We start from the raw sequence: 14,715 nt of genomic DNA on the forward strand, positions 1-14,715 counted from the left end.
TTTATTATCGTTACTAACAAGAAATTTCAGTGAGCCACATCATTATGAAATTTATATGAAAGAAAAAAATAAATTCATAAAACTACATCTTTATGTGTTCATAAGATCTAAATCAATTAATAAGGGTTTAAAAATGAATTTAATGCATAAAAACATTAATATTATATAAATTGAATTTAGTAAAGAGATAATGGGTATTTAAGTTGAGCTGTCGAGTAAAATTTAAAATTTTAAAATTTGAGAGTGGGTTTATTTGTTAAATGAGTGTAAGTATACAACTAATCAAATTATAAGTACAAAACTACTCCTTCCCCCTTCTTGAATGTCATAAGATGTGGTGGTTTAATAAAAAATGATTTTTTTTAAAAAAAAACACCAAATTAACTTTTTAACATTTCAAAATCACTTCTAAACCTCTCAAAAATAATCTCAAAAAAACTCTTAAATCGCTTCAATCCCCAGGTTTAACCGCCTCAATGGGAATTGATTTCAAATTGATTTCTATTATTATTAACCTAAAAAAAAAAACTCCAGTTAGCATTTTATGAAATAATCAATTAGTCATTCCTTTAATTTATTTTTAAAAAAATAAGTTACCATTCAGTTAAACTTCCAAGGGCAATACTCACAAAAAGATTAGTCCATTCCCTGGACTACCTAAATTTTAAGAAAGACGACTAACTGATTATTTCAAATTCATAAAACCATTTAAATTAATAACTTATGTCGAATCCGGACATCTAGATATGTGACACAGGAAAAGGTAAATTTTGATGTCCAAAAATGCAGAAGGTAATGATGCAGAGATAACTTTCCAGCCTGTGATTACTCCAAAAGATGGATGCAATAACAATTGATAAAGAAAAGCTTCTGATAAAAACCTTTTCTGATGTTCTTATCTCTAACCTTGAGAACTAGAACAGAGCTACTTTACTCCTTACATGTGAAGAAAAGTGCTCGGTAAGATTGTCTCCAGTAAAGATCATGGAATCATAAATTCTATCCATTAGTGCATAAGCTACTCAAAACATCAAGGTTAAGAGAAACAGGAAACTGATTCTCCAACATTGAGAGACTCCAAAAGAAGCCATATGAGATAGAATCAGTAAGAAACAAATCAAGGAATAATGCTCCTAATTTAGCAAATGACAACAAGATTTTGGTGTTATTTGTGGCTTGAAAATTCCTCGGTATATAATTTTACAATCAAAAGAACTATTTTTGCTGTAACAACATTTCAACTTCTTAAACCTTCTTAAACATTTCACAAGAGGTATCATCTGATCTTCATCAAAGCTAAGCTATTGTTTCCAGCTTCTGAAAATCTTAACAACTCCGGCTTTCTGAAGTTGAGACTCCACTAGGTAGTGCCATTAGTATCTTTAGCAAAACAGCAAGACTGATCCAGAAAATGAGTAGTATACAAGTCAATTCTCAACTTGGGGATAGAACATACCACAAACCATTTGACTGTCCTGGTAAAGTGCATTGCAAGCCAATCGCAATATAGTTCAGACGTAAGCACAGACTAGACAGTCAAGTTATGGATGCAGGAAACCAGGCATTACATAGGTGCCCATTCAACGCACCAAAGCAAAGTGCGCAACTCTTATATTAGGTTAATGTTAAAGCAAAGATAACTAAAATTTTTTTTTTTAATAAGTTACCGTGTATGTGAATTCCAGCAAAAGTTACTCTAGTTCTTGTTCTTGTTCAGATTTTAAAAAGAGTGGTTATTTTAACAAGTTATCTATCTATTATCTATCTCAATGTCTATCTCATGCAAACATGCAACCACACCCACACCCACACACTCCATTCAACATAAACAATTCCTGTAAAAGAGCAACCATCACTGCCAGGACAGTATATCTAAAACTCAAAACAATTGATTCTATCTTCCCTCCCTACCTCCCATAGATGCACGTGTCTGAAATAACTCGGATATAGGAAATCAGATAAGATTTTCAAACATCAAGTAAGAAATTATCAGCTCATTTCTACCTATTCAACACAAAAAATCTTTTCAAACATTAATTGGAAATTCCCAAGATCAAGCAACAGGAAATGCAAAACACTACCAGCAACTCAAATGTAAAATTCAAACATGGCACTAAGTATCAAAATGTGACAATACCACATTAGAAACTGGCACGTACATCCAACAATCCAAACTGTATCAATATTTGAGAACTCAATATTCACTATTAATGACACTTACTCACGCTCCCCGACTGAAAGTAAGTATCTGGGCGAGTGTTCCCAAAACGGCGAAAGCTAACAAGGGGCTGACATCCAGTGTATCGAAAACAGGGGGGATAATATTCCGAAAGAGATTCAAATAAGGATCACACAAGTCCCGAATGGCCGAAAGCGGCTGCCTTTCCCAAGGAATGTTGGGGAACCAACTCAGCAAAACCCTAACCAACAAAACCCCACTGTAAATGTCAAGCCACTTGGCCAATCCCGCCGCCACAACCGTGAGCGGCGTGTTCAAGCTCCCGCTAGGGCGCTCACGGAGAGCCGCGAAGAACAAGGGCCCCACAGACTGAACCAAATTGGTTGTTGGTTGTGGGAGGGTTGGGATTTTGGAGATGGCGAATTTGAGGAGAAATCCGGAGAGAGATAGGAGGGTGGTGACGGTGCGAGTTGAGTCGTTGAGCAGAGGGGAGAGAGGTGTGATCTCGGGGGTCTTGAGGGGTAAAGTTGGGAGAGATGAGGATGAGGATGTGGCTGCGGCTTTGATGGGCAGGAAAGAGGGGGAGGCACGGCAGGGAGATTGGTGGAGGGTTTTAGGGTTTGAGAGAAACGGCGGCGAACGGAGGGATAGTAGAGCGGCGCCTGTAGCCATTGTTTTGATAGAAAGCAGAGAAGACCAAAGGGGAATTGGCTTTTGCTATGGAGATAACGGAGACCTTGCGTACTTTACTTATATTGTTGCTTATCTTTGTTTAAACTTTAAAGTTGTTTCTTGTTGAAAAAAAAAAAATTTCGAATAATCACGAATACCATTCCCATTTTTATGCAACCATGATTTCTTTTTCTTTTTTTAATGTGATTTATAAAGTGATCCTTGCCCAACTAAATAATCTCCATTAAAATAGTCAAATGATAATAACCTTAAATTAAAATGTTACTTTGATATAATCTATTTTATATAAATTAGAGATTAAATTATTTTATTTATAATTAATAAATAAAAGCTGCTGAAAAGAGAAAATTAAGAAATGAAAACGAAACAATTAAATTAATTGGACGAAGTAAATTTAATATGAATGAATTCTTATCCTGTGTAATTACAAAATATGTCATTATCTCTTTTTCTTTTTTTCAAACTACTGGTGATTAGACATTTGTTCTTTTATAAAATAAATAAAAAACTTAAATATGAAATAATTGTGAACAAATAGAGAGGAAAAAAAAAAGAACAACTCACACAAGAGAAAACCACACATCTCTTATATTGAAATGTTGAAAGGCATTTCTTTCTTCATTTGAAAATATCAGTATATAACTATATATCGTCTTTAATTTGTATCGATAAAATATATTCCATTAAAAATTCTAATTAGAATATAGATATCTACAAAGTAAAATTCGAACACCATATATAAATATACAACAATGCCATATCAAAATTTGAACAATCAAGACATTATTCCACACAAAAAACACTCAAAAAAAAAAAAAGGAGAAAAATTAAAACAAACAGGTTAAGAATATTTTTGTTTTTTACAATCACTTATATATCATCTTGAAAGAGTAAATATAGGCAATGGACAGACAACACGGTGAAGTATTTAACAAGAAAATTGCTTCACTGACTATTGGGTTTGACTAGAAACGGTTTTTACATGAGGTGTGACCGTGTAGCTAGGACTTAGGAGTTAGGGGTGCGTATATAATGTAGAGTGAAATTGCTTCACTGAATATTAGCAGAATACACACTCTCCAATTTGTAAATGATAATGCCCAGATATAATTTTTTTTTTTTTTTTAGGTCCTTTTGCAAAGGAAATTCGTGTACGTGACCGGGAACGGAACTAGAAATTCTATTGAAAATTAAAAGTAAATAACTAAATTAATTATTAATTAATTAAAAGAGTTATGTAATGGGTCAATTAAGCGAAAAAACTGAAAATTAAAAAGTGTAAGAAACTCGAAATTCTTGTCAAACAATACTATTTTAATTAAATTAGTAATTAGTTGAAAATCACGTGATGGGTACTAGAAATTCTTGTCCAACAAGTAAATAATACTTTAATTAAATTAGAAAAAAAAATCATGTGCTGGTCCATTATGACATTGAAGTTCCGGTCCTATAATACAAAAAATCCGAAAAATAAATTAATAAGAGAAAGAAAAACTTCAGACTTCAGCATAATTTATAGGCCAAAGCGACCCAACAGTGAGCAGAGAAAGAAACCCCCAGGAGCCATGAAGAAGTTCCGGGTTGTTCTCATTTGTACCCCAGAAATGGGCAATCTCGTTCCACTCGTTGAATTCGCACATCAGCTGACCAATCGCGACCGTCGATTCTGCGCCACAGTCCTCATCATGACCGTACCAGAACGGCCCATCGTCAACGCCTACGTCAAATCACGGGACGCTTTGGCCACAACAACTGATGCTAATACTATCAACTTCGTCTACCTCCCTTCTGTAGACCCTCCCTCACCGGATCAGTACAAATCCACTCTTGGCTACCTGTCTCTGTTCATTGAAAGACACAAACCCCACGTAAAGAACGAAATCACCAAGCTCATGGAGACCGAGTCAGACTCCGAAGACTCGGACCGAGTTGCTGGGTTATTCATCGACATGTTTTGTACTTCCATGATCGATGTCGCTAATCAACTCGGCATCCCCTGCTATCTTTACTTCGCTTCACCAGCGAGCTTTTTGGGATTCATGCTTCACTTTCCAAACATAGACGCCCAGCTCGCGAACGAGTTCGTTGAGTCAAATACCGATTTCTTTGTCCCGAAAGACTCGACAACCGAGTTGGTGATACCGAGTTTTGCCAATCCCTTACCTCCTTCTGTTTTACCTTCAACGGTGTTGAAACGAAAGCGAGATGGGTATGTTTGGTATCTTCGTCATGCTACGAGATATATGGAAACCGAAGGTATTGTTGTAAACACGTTTCAAGAACTTGAACCGTACGCAATCGAGTCGAATTCTGTAAACGGGATGCCACCGGTTTACCCGATTGGTCCGGTTCTTGACCTGAATGGACCGGCTCAATGGCACCCAGACCGGGTTCATCATGAAAGTATCATGAAATGGCTTGATGATCAGCCTCCATCGTCGGTGGTATTCCTGTGTTTCGGGAGCATGGGAAGTTTTGTTGGACCCCAACTGCGAGAGATTGCAATCGGGTTACAACGGGTCGGGTTTCGGTTTTTATGGTCAATCCGTGAACCATCCAAGAGCAAAATATATCTTCCTGGGGAGTACACAAACCTTAAGGTTAAGGAGATGTTGCCCGAAGGATTTTTAAATCGGACGGCTGGAGTTGGTTTGGTTTGTGGGTGGGTCCCACAAGTGACGATTTTGTCCCATCAAGCAATCGGAGGGTTCGTGTCACATTGCGGGTGGAATTCCGTGTTGGAGAGTCTATGGTACGGTGTACCAATTGCTACGTGGCCGCTTTACGCTGAGCAACAAATGAACGCTTTTGAGTTGGTGAAGGAATTGAGATTAGCGGTGGAGATTAGATTGGATTACAGGGACGGTAGAGGTAGTGACTTGGTGTCGGCGGAGGAGATTGAGAGGGGGTTACGGCGCCTGATGGACGGTGATGATGAAGTGAGAAAAAAGGTTAAGGAAATGAGAGAGAAGAGTCGGACGGCTGTGATGGAGGAAGGGTCATCCAATAAATCTTTAGGATCATTGATTAAGAAAATAGTGGCTGATGTAAGAAATTTTGAAGCTCAGAGCAAATTGATCAACTCGACTTTCCAGTAGCTTGGGTTTGATGACGGAGACGACTGGAGAGATAGTGGGACTTGGGGACTGAATTTCGTCACGACAGCTTTGTTAATTTCGAACATTATCATATTAAGGCCATTGTCATTATTAAGAAGTGGCTTGTTAAGCCTTATATACGGTGTCAAATTTATAGTAATTCATAAATAATTTTTTTATGACTCAATTGTTATAGGTTAAATAATTAAAGAATCATAAAAAATAACTTACGAGATATAATTACATATATTATAATTTAGTGGTTGTCTAAAAGGCGAATTAGAGTAAATTTTTTTTGTCGTTATTTTGGTTTTTATTTTAATAATAAAGTTGGGTTTGATTTGTTTTATCTATGATAATATAGGTGAGAATATCAGCAAGTCACTTGGAAAAAAAAAAAGTGTACTAATAAATATATTCCAAAGTTTTATCATAAGTTGGGTATTTAATTATGGCTAGCGGTGTCCAAGGTAGGAGGCATTGGTAAAAGTTAATTGAGCATTGAACAATCAACAGCCATTACTAAGCCGATTATTTCATGTAATTTATAATTAGTTAAAATAATGTAAAAATGAGTTACAAATCAGTGAATCAATGTATGAATTATGTTTAGATTATTTTAATTAATTGCTGATTACTCATTATAAATTAATTATCTTCAAATCATCTGTTATTTTTTAAAAAATCAATTTACTTCATATTTATTAATAAGATTAAAAAAAATTCATCAATCAACCTTCAATTTTCCTTTCATCTTAAAAAAAAAAAAGAGGTGATGTGAAAATAATCAATTCACAATAAGATAATCCAAAATTTGCCCAAAAAATAAGCTTACATTTGCATTGAAACCATGTTAATTTTTTTTCTATTTTTTGCTTGGTATTTTGTCGAAGTAATACAAAAAAACCATGCCACAAATAATGGGGTAATTTTTAATGTTCTAAATGTGGGTTGACTTAAATAAGAGCATTTTCATTATGTTGATAAGAGGTGTATAAATAGATTTGATTAAATCAGGATTCGTCCGTAGTGATTCGAATTCCTGCAATAATGAATACGAGTTGGTGTTTGCACAAAAATGCTATAACTACAATTAATTAATAGCCGAAGTGCACCATAAATTTTAAGCCATTGTTAACTTGGCAGGACTGTAAAATGGGTAATTTTTAAAAACCTCCCTTGAGGTTTGAGGCTGTTGCAAAGTAGATGGTGAAAATTATTTTATTTGTAAAAGGCCCCCTATCGTTAGTTAAAATTTTTATTGACTAACTGTTGACTTTGAAAAGACAATATTACCCCCAATATTTACAATTCTAAATATTTACAATTTCATAAGTAATTAAAACAATTATTTTCACCATGATCAAGTTATTGATATTTCCTTAAAATCTTTAAAAAATAAAATTACAAATCTTAAAATAATTTTTTTTAAGTTTGTAATAAAATTACAAATCTTAATTATTTGATATAAAAATGTAATTTTTTAAAGTTTGTAATAAAATTACAAATCTTAATTATTTGATATAAAAATATAATATTTTTTAAGTTTGTAATTTTAATTTTTTTAAGATTTTAAGGAAATTTTAACTGACGTAAACTTTTTTTTAAAGTTTGTAATAAAATTACGAATCTTAATTATTTGATATAAAAATGTAATTTTTTAAAGTTTGTAATAAAATTACAAATCTTAATTATTTGATATAAAATATAATTTTTTTTAAGTTTGTAATTTTATTTTTTTAAGATTTTAAGAAAATTTTAACTAACGTAAACTATTATTGGGGGTAATATTGTCTTTTTAAAGTCAACAGTTAGTCAATGAAAATTTTAAATAACGGTAGGGGGTCTTTTATAAATAAAATGATTTTCACCATCTACTTGCAACAGCCTCAAACCTCAGGGGAGGTTTTTAAAAATTACCCACTGTAAAATGGTGTTGAATCATTGATGGTAGGAAAATCAAAACATAGAAGATGGATGCCTTGTGATTGGACAAGCGTCGATTTACGATTTCCTAGACCACTTGGGTCCACCGAATTTTAAAATCAAAAGCATTTTTGTAATGAATAACTTAGGAGAGACTCGGAGAGATATTACTAAGAATTAAATTTAAACCAAATCAAATTAACTTGATAGAATCAATAGTGTGATTACATACCAGCAATGGGAATGTAAATTCTGGAATCAAAATCAACGACGCATTTACTTACAAAATTAAGGTTTGGAATCGGAATCGAAATAGTATTGGACCAACAAATTTAGGAATCATTACTAGAGTTTTAATTCTTAAGGGGAGTTTAGGAATCAGAACTTCATTCCCCTAAATGATTTTTTTATCCCAACTAAACTTTTTAAGACCCATTTTATCTTTGATTTAAATAATAATTAATAATTAATAATAATAATAATAATAATAAATTATAGCTTTAAAAGTATTTTAATAAATTATAACTGAAGTAGAAGTAGTAGTAGTAGTAGTAAGAGGATGATGTCATTGAGTTGGTGGAGTAAAAGAAAGTATTGGAATGAGGGCCTGTCTCCAGCTGCCAGAAGTTCTAGGCAAGGCAAATGAGTCGGGGGGCTGTTAGAGAGCCCAGCTGCTGGAAGTTCAGATAAGGCAAACGAGTTCGAGTGCCAAAGAGCTCAACAACAGCTTATAACTTACATAAGTCAAATAAATTTAGCTACTGAAAAGCTCAGCACTTAAATAATAATAAAAAAAGACATAGAGCTATTGAAGAGCTTAGCAACTGAAAGCTTTGATAAGACAAACAAATATAGTTACTGGTGAGGGTAGCAATTGGAAATTTAGATAAAACAAACAACTCCCAACTCCCGGAGAGCATTCTTTGAGTCGCGTTAATTTTTTATTATATGTCACTTATTATATATAGTCCCCATTTATTTATTTTCTAATTAATCAGATTTTTGCGTTAATAAGAAGACCCTTTGTGACAGTTTAACATTGCATTTAGTTAGTCATATATACTGGTTTTTTTTTAAAAAAAAATTGTTAACATTAATAGATATTTTATTACCATTTGCATATCAACGTTAACTAATGCAGGGGAGGGTACGTAAACACTCCTACTGAGTGAGATGGTGGGTTTGAAACTCATGCATGCATGCATGAATGAGAAGATAGCCAGTTCATAAAATGGTTCAAAACAATTTATAGATGCATGGTTCACACTGCGTAGTTGAACTGAAATGGAACCAAGTCATCAACAACAAAAGTTCCATTAAATTTGGACAAAGTCAAACTGAAAAAATGAGTAGAAATTTGGCCAAGTTGACAAAAGAAAAATGGTAATAAATAAATAAAAATTCAGATGAAGACTGTCCGTCCAGCTGCAGGTTAAGTTCTGAACGAGAGATTGCTTGAAGAAAGACACAATTTCCAAATCAGGTCATTATCTTTATACCAAAAATGGAGGTTTCTTGACGGAAAGCAAGGACTGCCAAATATGACAAGTACACTTTTTCCATTTTTGAAAATTCGGAGACAAATGATAATACTAGAGAGGATGATGGACTGACATGAACTAGACAGTGTGTGTGAAGTGATAATTATTTATTGGGTTCAGTTACTTGGAGTATCTCCAACATACACCACCAGTCTCCAAAATATTCAGTTAAATTTTTAAAATTAGGGTTTGCTCTATTTTGGAGATACTCCAACCCAGCAGGTGCCTTATTTTAATTGGATGGGAGGTGAGAGTGAGAGTTCTGATAAACACTTTCTTCTCAGTTCCCTTAACAAAACCATACAAAAGCCAATTGTGTTAGATGAAGAGAATATTTCTTACTGCTGAGAAAAGAGAAAGGAAGTAAAAATTAGTGGGGGTGTTGTCACGTGTACAGCAGAGACATAGACCAGAGAGAGAGAGAGATCACACGCCACCTCACCTGAGAAAAAAATACAAAAGTAAAAATCTATCACCGATTTGAGTGACAGATAGATGGGATTGGACGTATGATATGACATACTCTTTTTGATTGTGTGAAAACTGCAGTGGAAATGATATCTCAAAACCATCAAACAGGTTCTTCAACCCAAAGCAAAGCCAAAAGCACAAAAAGAGAGAGATACATGCTACATGTGACCATAGATGATTTAACAATATCATTTTTTAATAATAAAATTCAGAATATTCTAATTCCAGCATTTGTTTATCTTCCAAAAAAAAAATAATAATAAATAAAAATTCAAGAGTTTAATATTGGCTGAAAATAAGATACTTCGTCTCATTAGAATCACCGGTTTTTTTAGCGTCAACCTTAACTTTTCTCAAGATTGTATTGTGAGGGAGAATCCATTCTCCATTCCGACATATTTTCATAGAAATTAATTTATCTAACTTTTAAATCAAACATTTTGTTCCACAAAATTATATTAAGGAACTGTTTGATGTTAAAGTGTTATAATTATTTTTAAAAAATTACAAATATTAAATAAAAATTAATATTATATAATAAATATGATTTTAAAATAATAATTGTAATAAAATATCAAAAATATTATAATTTTTTTATTAAACAAAAGAGAAATTATCATTGTAACACCTTTATTTTACCTTATGTTCATCCAACTACAAAAAAAAAATTTAACATATTTTCTGCACCACCTTTTTTTTAAAATTTGTATCAACTAGTCACTTTTACACTAACATTGTTAAATAATTTAAATAAAGTGATAATTTTATCCTGAAATAAATTAAAAGACCATTTTATTTTATAAAAATTTTAAAAAATAAGAAAATTATTATTATAAAAATATCCCTAAGTTTAATAAAAAATAAATCCCAAAATTAGAATTTTTATTTTTAATAAAAATTATAATTATAAAAATAATTGCAAAATTTTGGAATTTAATAAAAATCCCCTAAATTATTAAAATTTTGGTATTTATTTTTTAATAAATAAATTCAATTATTTTAATAAAAATTTGCAAAATTATAAATTTTTAATAAATAAATTTAGTTATTTTTATTAAAATTTTAATTTTAATAAAAATAATTATTAAAATTTTACAAAATCTAAATTTAATAAAAATCAGCTAAGCACTTCTATTTAAGATTTTTTTATATTGAATTTAGGGGTATTTTTATAATAATAATTTTATTATTTTTTAAAATTTTTATAAAATAAAATGGTCTTTTAATTTATTTAGGGATAAAGTTATCATTTCGTTTAAATTATTTAACGGTGTTAATGCAAAAATGTCTAGTTGATACAAATTAAAAAAAAAAGTGATGCAGGAACATATTAAAATTTTTTGGTGGTTGGATAAACATAAAACAAAATAAAAGTGGTGTAATAATAATTTTCTTTAAACAAATAATAAATCAATTCAACTTATTTTATAAATTAGAGTAGATAGTATTTATTAAAAATTTTAGTAAAAATTATAACTTTTCAACCACGATATAAAAGCTGGGGCGGCTAAATTCATTTTAATTAAAATCCACCGTTTTTTTTAAACAATCCAGAAATCAACGCACAAAAATGATTAAACTGCCCCCGGAGGTTGACTAGTCACTGTTCAATTTTTTTCAGTAAAACTCTTACATCACTTAATAATTATCATGGGAGCCGTCGGAAGCAAAGCTGAATTGAATTTTCCGAGAAGGGGACGTTAATTACAGAAAAGCCCCAATAAAAAGCTGTGAAAGATGAGTGAGTTGGAAACTTGTTAAAATTTAGAAAAAGATTTGGGTACTCCTAAATGCATTACAGATTTCTTCTACAAATTCATGCAACCAATCGTAAGAATTTCAACACATGACAGAAATTTAATCTTAACGATTGCAACTGTACACACTCCTCATAAAACTAACCGCAGCATTTTATTGCTACTGAGATTCAAATTAAGTTTGTCATCGTTTTTCTTCTACAAATTTTACTTTTTCTTGAAGATCTTTCCGAGAAAATTTGTTCTCCAATCTCCAACGCTGGCAAATTTGTTCGACTTTCTGAGCTATTGTTCTCAGCTTTCTCAAATTTATTTTTTGTAGTTGATTAAGAGCGCCTAATTAAAAACCCATTTCAACTACGCTTTTAAAATTATATTAGTGGGGATTGATTTTATTCGAAAAATTATCTCAGGATCACTCAGATTACTTACACCACCACATACATAGTAAATTTTGGTGATTCATTTTTTATTATAAGTAATAGTGAATTTATACTGTAATATTAAGAGGCAAAAAAGAAACTACTAAACATATCACCGATTTTGATACAACTGAAATTGGAATTGTTGTCGTTTTCTCTGAAATTTAGGAAAAAAAAATTAGATTGAAAGATTTCCCAGATTCTCTCTAAACTTATGACAATAGGCTTCAGCATTTTTAAACATATGAAAGTGATGATCAAAACTTGATCAGGATTGAGAATTTAATTTGTATCGCACTTGCCATGAAAACGAACGACAATAGTGCTATTGGCCTTTGCAGCTCTTCTTTTAATTGAATTATCAGAGTATGAAAAAGGACACACGTTTTGTGACAAATGAGTTGCCTTCGTCGTCTCCCACGCTGCAAAGTGTCCTTGGTTCCTCGGCCTTTGACAAGAAAACACTTATGATTTGATAGATTAAACCATCAGAATCATCACTGCAATTCTCCAAAGTCTACTAGAAAACAAGCCCTAAAAACAAAATCATAATTTATAAAAAAAAAAAAATTAAAAAATGAAAAAGAGAAAAAAAATTCAAAAGAAGATTAAAAAAAAAAAAAAAAATCTCCTTCACTTCTATATAAACACTTGTCCCTTCCAACCCAACCAAAACAACACCAACAAACCCTAGATAAAAGATTATCAAAAACCAACTTCTTCCCAAAGAAAGCCGTCAGCTCTTTTGCAAACATAATTCCTCGTCCAAGATGGAACCATTTAACACCTTATCAATGGCTTCGCCTTTCTCTTACACCTTCACAAGCAGCAGCAGCAGCTGTGGCAGTGGCAGTGGCACTGCCACAAGCAATAATCCTATGTTTACTGCATGTCCCTGGATGGACAGTAGAATCTGGAGCAAGCTTCCACAGCGCCTCCTGGATCGCGTTCTTGCATTTCTCCCGCCACCGGCCTTCTTCCGAGCCCGTGCCGTCTGTAAAAGATGGTATGGCCTCTTGTTCTCTAACAGCTTTCTTGAATTATACATCCATGTTTCCCCACGCCACCATTGGTTCCTTTTCTTCAACCAAAAAACATCCCTCATCAAAACCACCAGCTATATCTACACTACCAATAACAATAGTATTAGATCAGCTGCTGCTGCTACATGCTGTGAAGGTTACCTCTTCGATCCTCATGAGCTTTCTTGGTATCGAATTTCCTTCGCTTTGGTTCCATCTGGGTTCTCTCCTGCTTCCTCTTCCGGCGGCTTAGTCTGCTGGGTATCCGATCACGCTGGAGCCAAGACTTTGATCCTATGCAACCCGGTCACTGGCTCGCTCTCTCAGTTGCCACCCACTCTAAGACCCCGACTCTTTCCTTCAATCGGCTTGAAAGTCACCCCTACGGCTGTTGATGTAACTGTTGCCGGAGACGACTTGATATCTCCGTATGCAGTCAAGAATCTGTCATCTGAAAGCTTTCATATTGACGCTGGTGGGTTTTTCTCTCTCTGGGGCACTACTTCTTCGCTGCCAAGACTCTGTAGCCTTGAATCAGGCCGCACGGTTCAAGTTAATGGCAAATTCTACTGCATGAACTACAGCCCCTTCAGCGTTCTAGCTTATGACATCTCAGCCAACGCGTGGTTCAACATTCAAGCTCCCATGCGAAGATTTCTCCGTTCGCCAAGCTTGTTGGATAGCAACGGCAAGCTAATCCTCGTTGCAGCTGTTGAAAAGAGCAAGCTGAACGTGCCAAAGAGCCTGAGGCTTTGGAGCTTGCAAGCCTGCGGAACAGTGTGGGCAGAGATTGAGAGAATGCCGCAGCAACTTTACGCTCAGTTTGCGGAAATTGAAGCAGGAAATGGGTTCGATACCATTGGCCATGGAGAGTTTATTGTGATTGTGATTCGAGGGTCAGACAAAGCCTTGCTGTTTGATCTTTGTATGAAGAGTTGGCAGTGGATTCCACCGTGTCCGTACCTTCAGGCAAATAATTGTGGTGGGAATTATGGAGATGGAGAGGGGGAATTGCATGGATTTGCTTATGAGCCTAGGCTTGCTACTCCAGTCACTGCCCTCTTGGATCAGTTGACACTTCCGTTTCAGTCTTTCAGTGGTTAAAATTGGCTAGCTGCTCTCCTGATCCAATGAATTAATGGTTTTATCAAGTTAGTTTAGAACTAGCATGCAGTAGTAGTGTAGCTCAGTGTTTCTGGAGAATCTAGTTTATGGTTTTCTGTACTGTCTCTTTAGTGTATCCAGTCTTTTTTTCGTCGTATCTGCCCAACCGAGTCAAAAATCAAATAGCTACTACGTTCATCGTTAAATTTTGCAGTCTAATTGGTGCTTAATATTTTTTATTTTGTTGTTATATATTTTGCTACCGCATTGTCCGGGTAAAATTTGGTACTGCTATTTTGCTTGCCTGTGCGAATTATCACTGCTGACGAGGCACATTAAATGTCACATTACTTGTAAGACAAACTTTGTAATCTTTCCATTTGAAATCCCATGAGACAATCATGATTTTCTTTAATTCTAAAAAAGATTTGGACTTTGTTTCCAGAAATACATATCTGTCTTTAATAAATTGAAACTAAATGAATCAACTTTTAATTTTTGG

The 14,715-nt window shown here is 33.6% G+C and overlaps 3 protein-coding genes across 3 annotated transcripts; 2 read left to right on the plus strand and 1 right to left on the minus strand.

Annotated features, from left to right (window-relative positions):
• Nucleotides 1–1,110: 1,110 nt before the first annotated feature.
• On the minus strand, nt 1,111–2,998 carry LOC18051480 (ylmG homolog protein 1-2, chloroplastic). Its single transcript, XM_006448547.2, has 2 exons — nt 2,222–2,998; nt 1,111–1,399 (listed from the first exon to the last, which is right to left on the minus strand). The coding sequence occupies exon 1, from the start codon at nt 2,849–2,851 to the stop codon at nt 2,222–2,224; it is 630 nt and encodes a 209-aa protein (XP_006448610.1). The 5' UTR covers nt 2,852–2,998; the 3' UTR covers nt 1,111–1,399.
• A 1,281-nt stretch (nt 2,999–4,279) lies between these two features.
• LOC18050851 (UDP-glycosyltransferase 43) lies at nt 4,280–6,108 on the plus strand. The gene has a single exon (XM_006448548.2). The coding sequence runs from the start codon at nt 4,285–4,287 to the stop codon at nt 5,968–5,970; it is 1,686 nt and encodes a 561-aa protein (XP_006448611.2). The 5' UTR covers nt 4,280–4,284; the 3' UTR covers nt 5,971–6,108.
• Nucleotides 6,109–12,854: 6,746 nt separating this feature from the next.
• On the plus strand, nt 12,855–14,213 carry LOC18050852 (protein UNUSUAL FLORAL ORGANS). The gene has a single exon (XM_006448549.2). It carries the CDS (start codon nt 12,858–12,860, stop codon nt 14,211–14,213), a length of 1,356 nt encoding a protein of 451 aa, XP_006448612.1. The 5' UTR covers nt 12,855–12,857.
• Nucleotides 14,214–14,715: the final 502 nt, after the last annotated feature.

The sequence above is a fragment of the Citrus clementina genome, unplaced genomic scaffold (genome assembly GCF_000493195.1).
Source record: "Citrus clementina cultivar Clemenules unplaced genomic scaffold, Citrus_clementina_v1.0 scaffold_2, whole genome shotgun sequence".
Taxonomy (NCBI): Eukaryota; Viridiplantae; Streptophyta; class Magnoliopsida; order Sapindales; family Rutaceae; genus Citrus; species Citrus x clementina.

Excerpts from the sequence above, each read along its gene's own strand:
- LOC18051480 (XM_006448547.2), bottom strand. The coding sequence starts at position 2,851 with ATGGCTACAGGCGCCGCTCTACTATCCCTCCGTTCGCCGCCGTTTCTC.
- LOC18050851 (XM_006448548.2), top strand. The coding sequence starts at position 4,285 with ATGTGCTGGTCCATTATGACATTGAAGTTCCGGTCCTATAATACAAAA.
- LOC18050852 (XM_006448549.2), top strand. The coding sequence starts at position 12,858 with ATGGAACCATTTAACACCTTATCAATGGCTTCGCCTTTCTCTTACACC.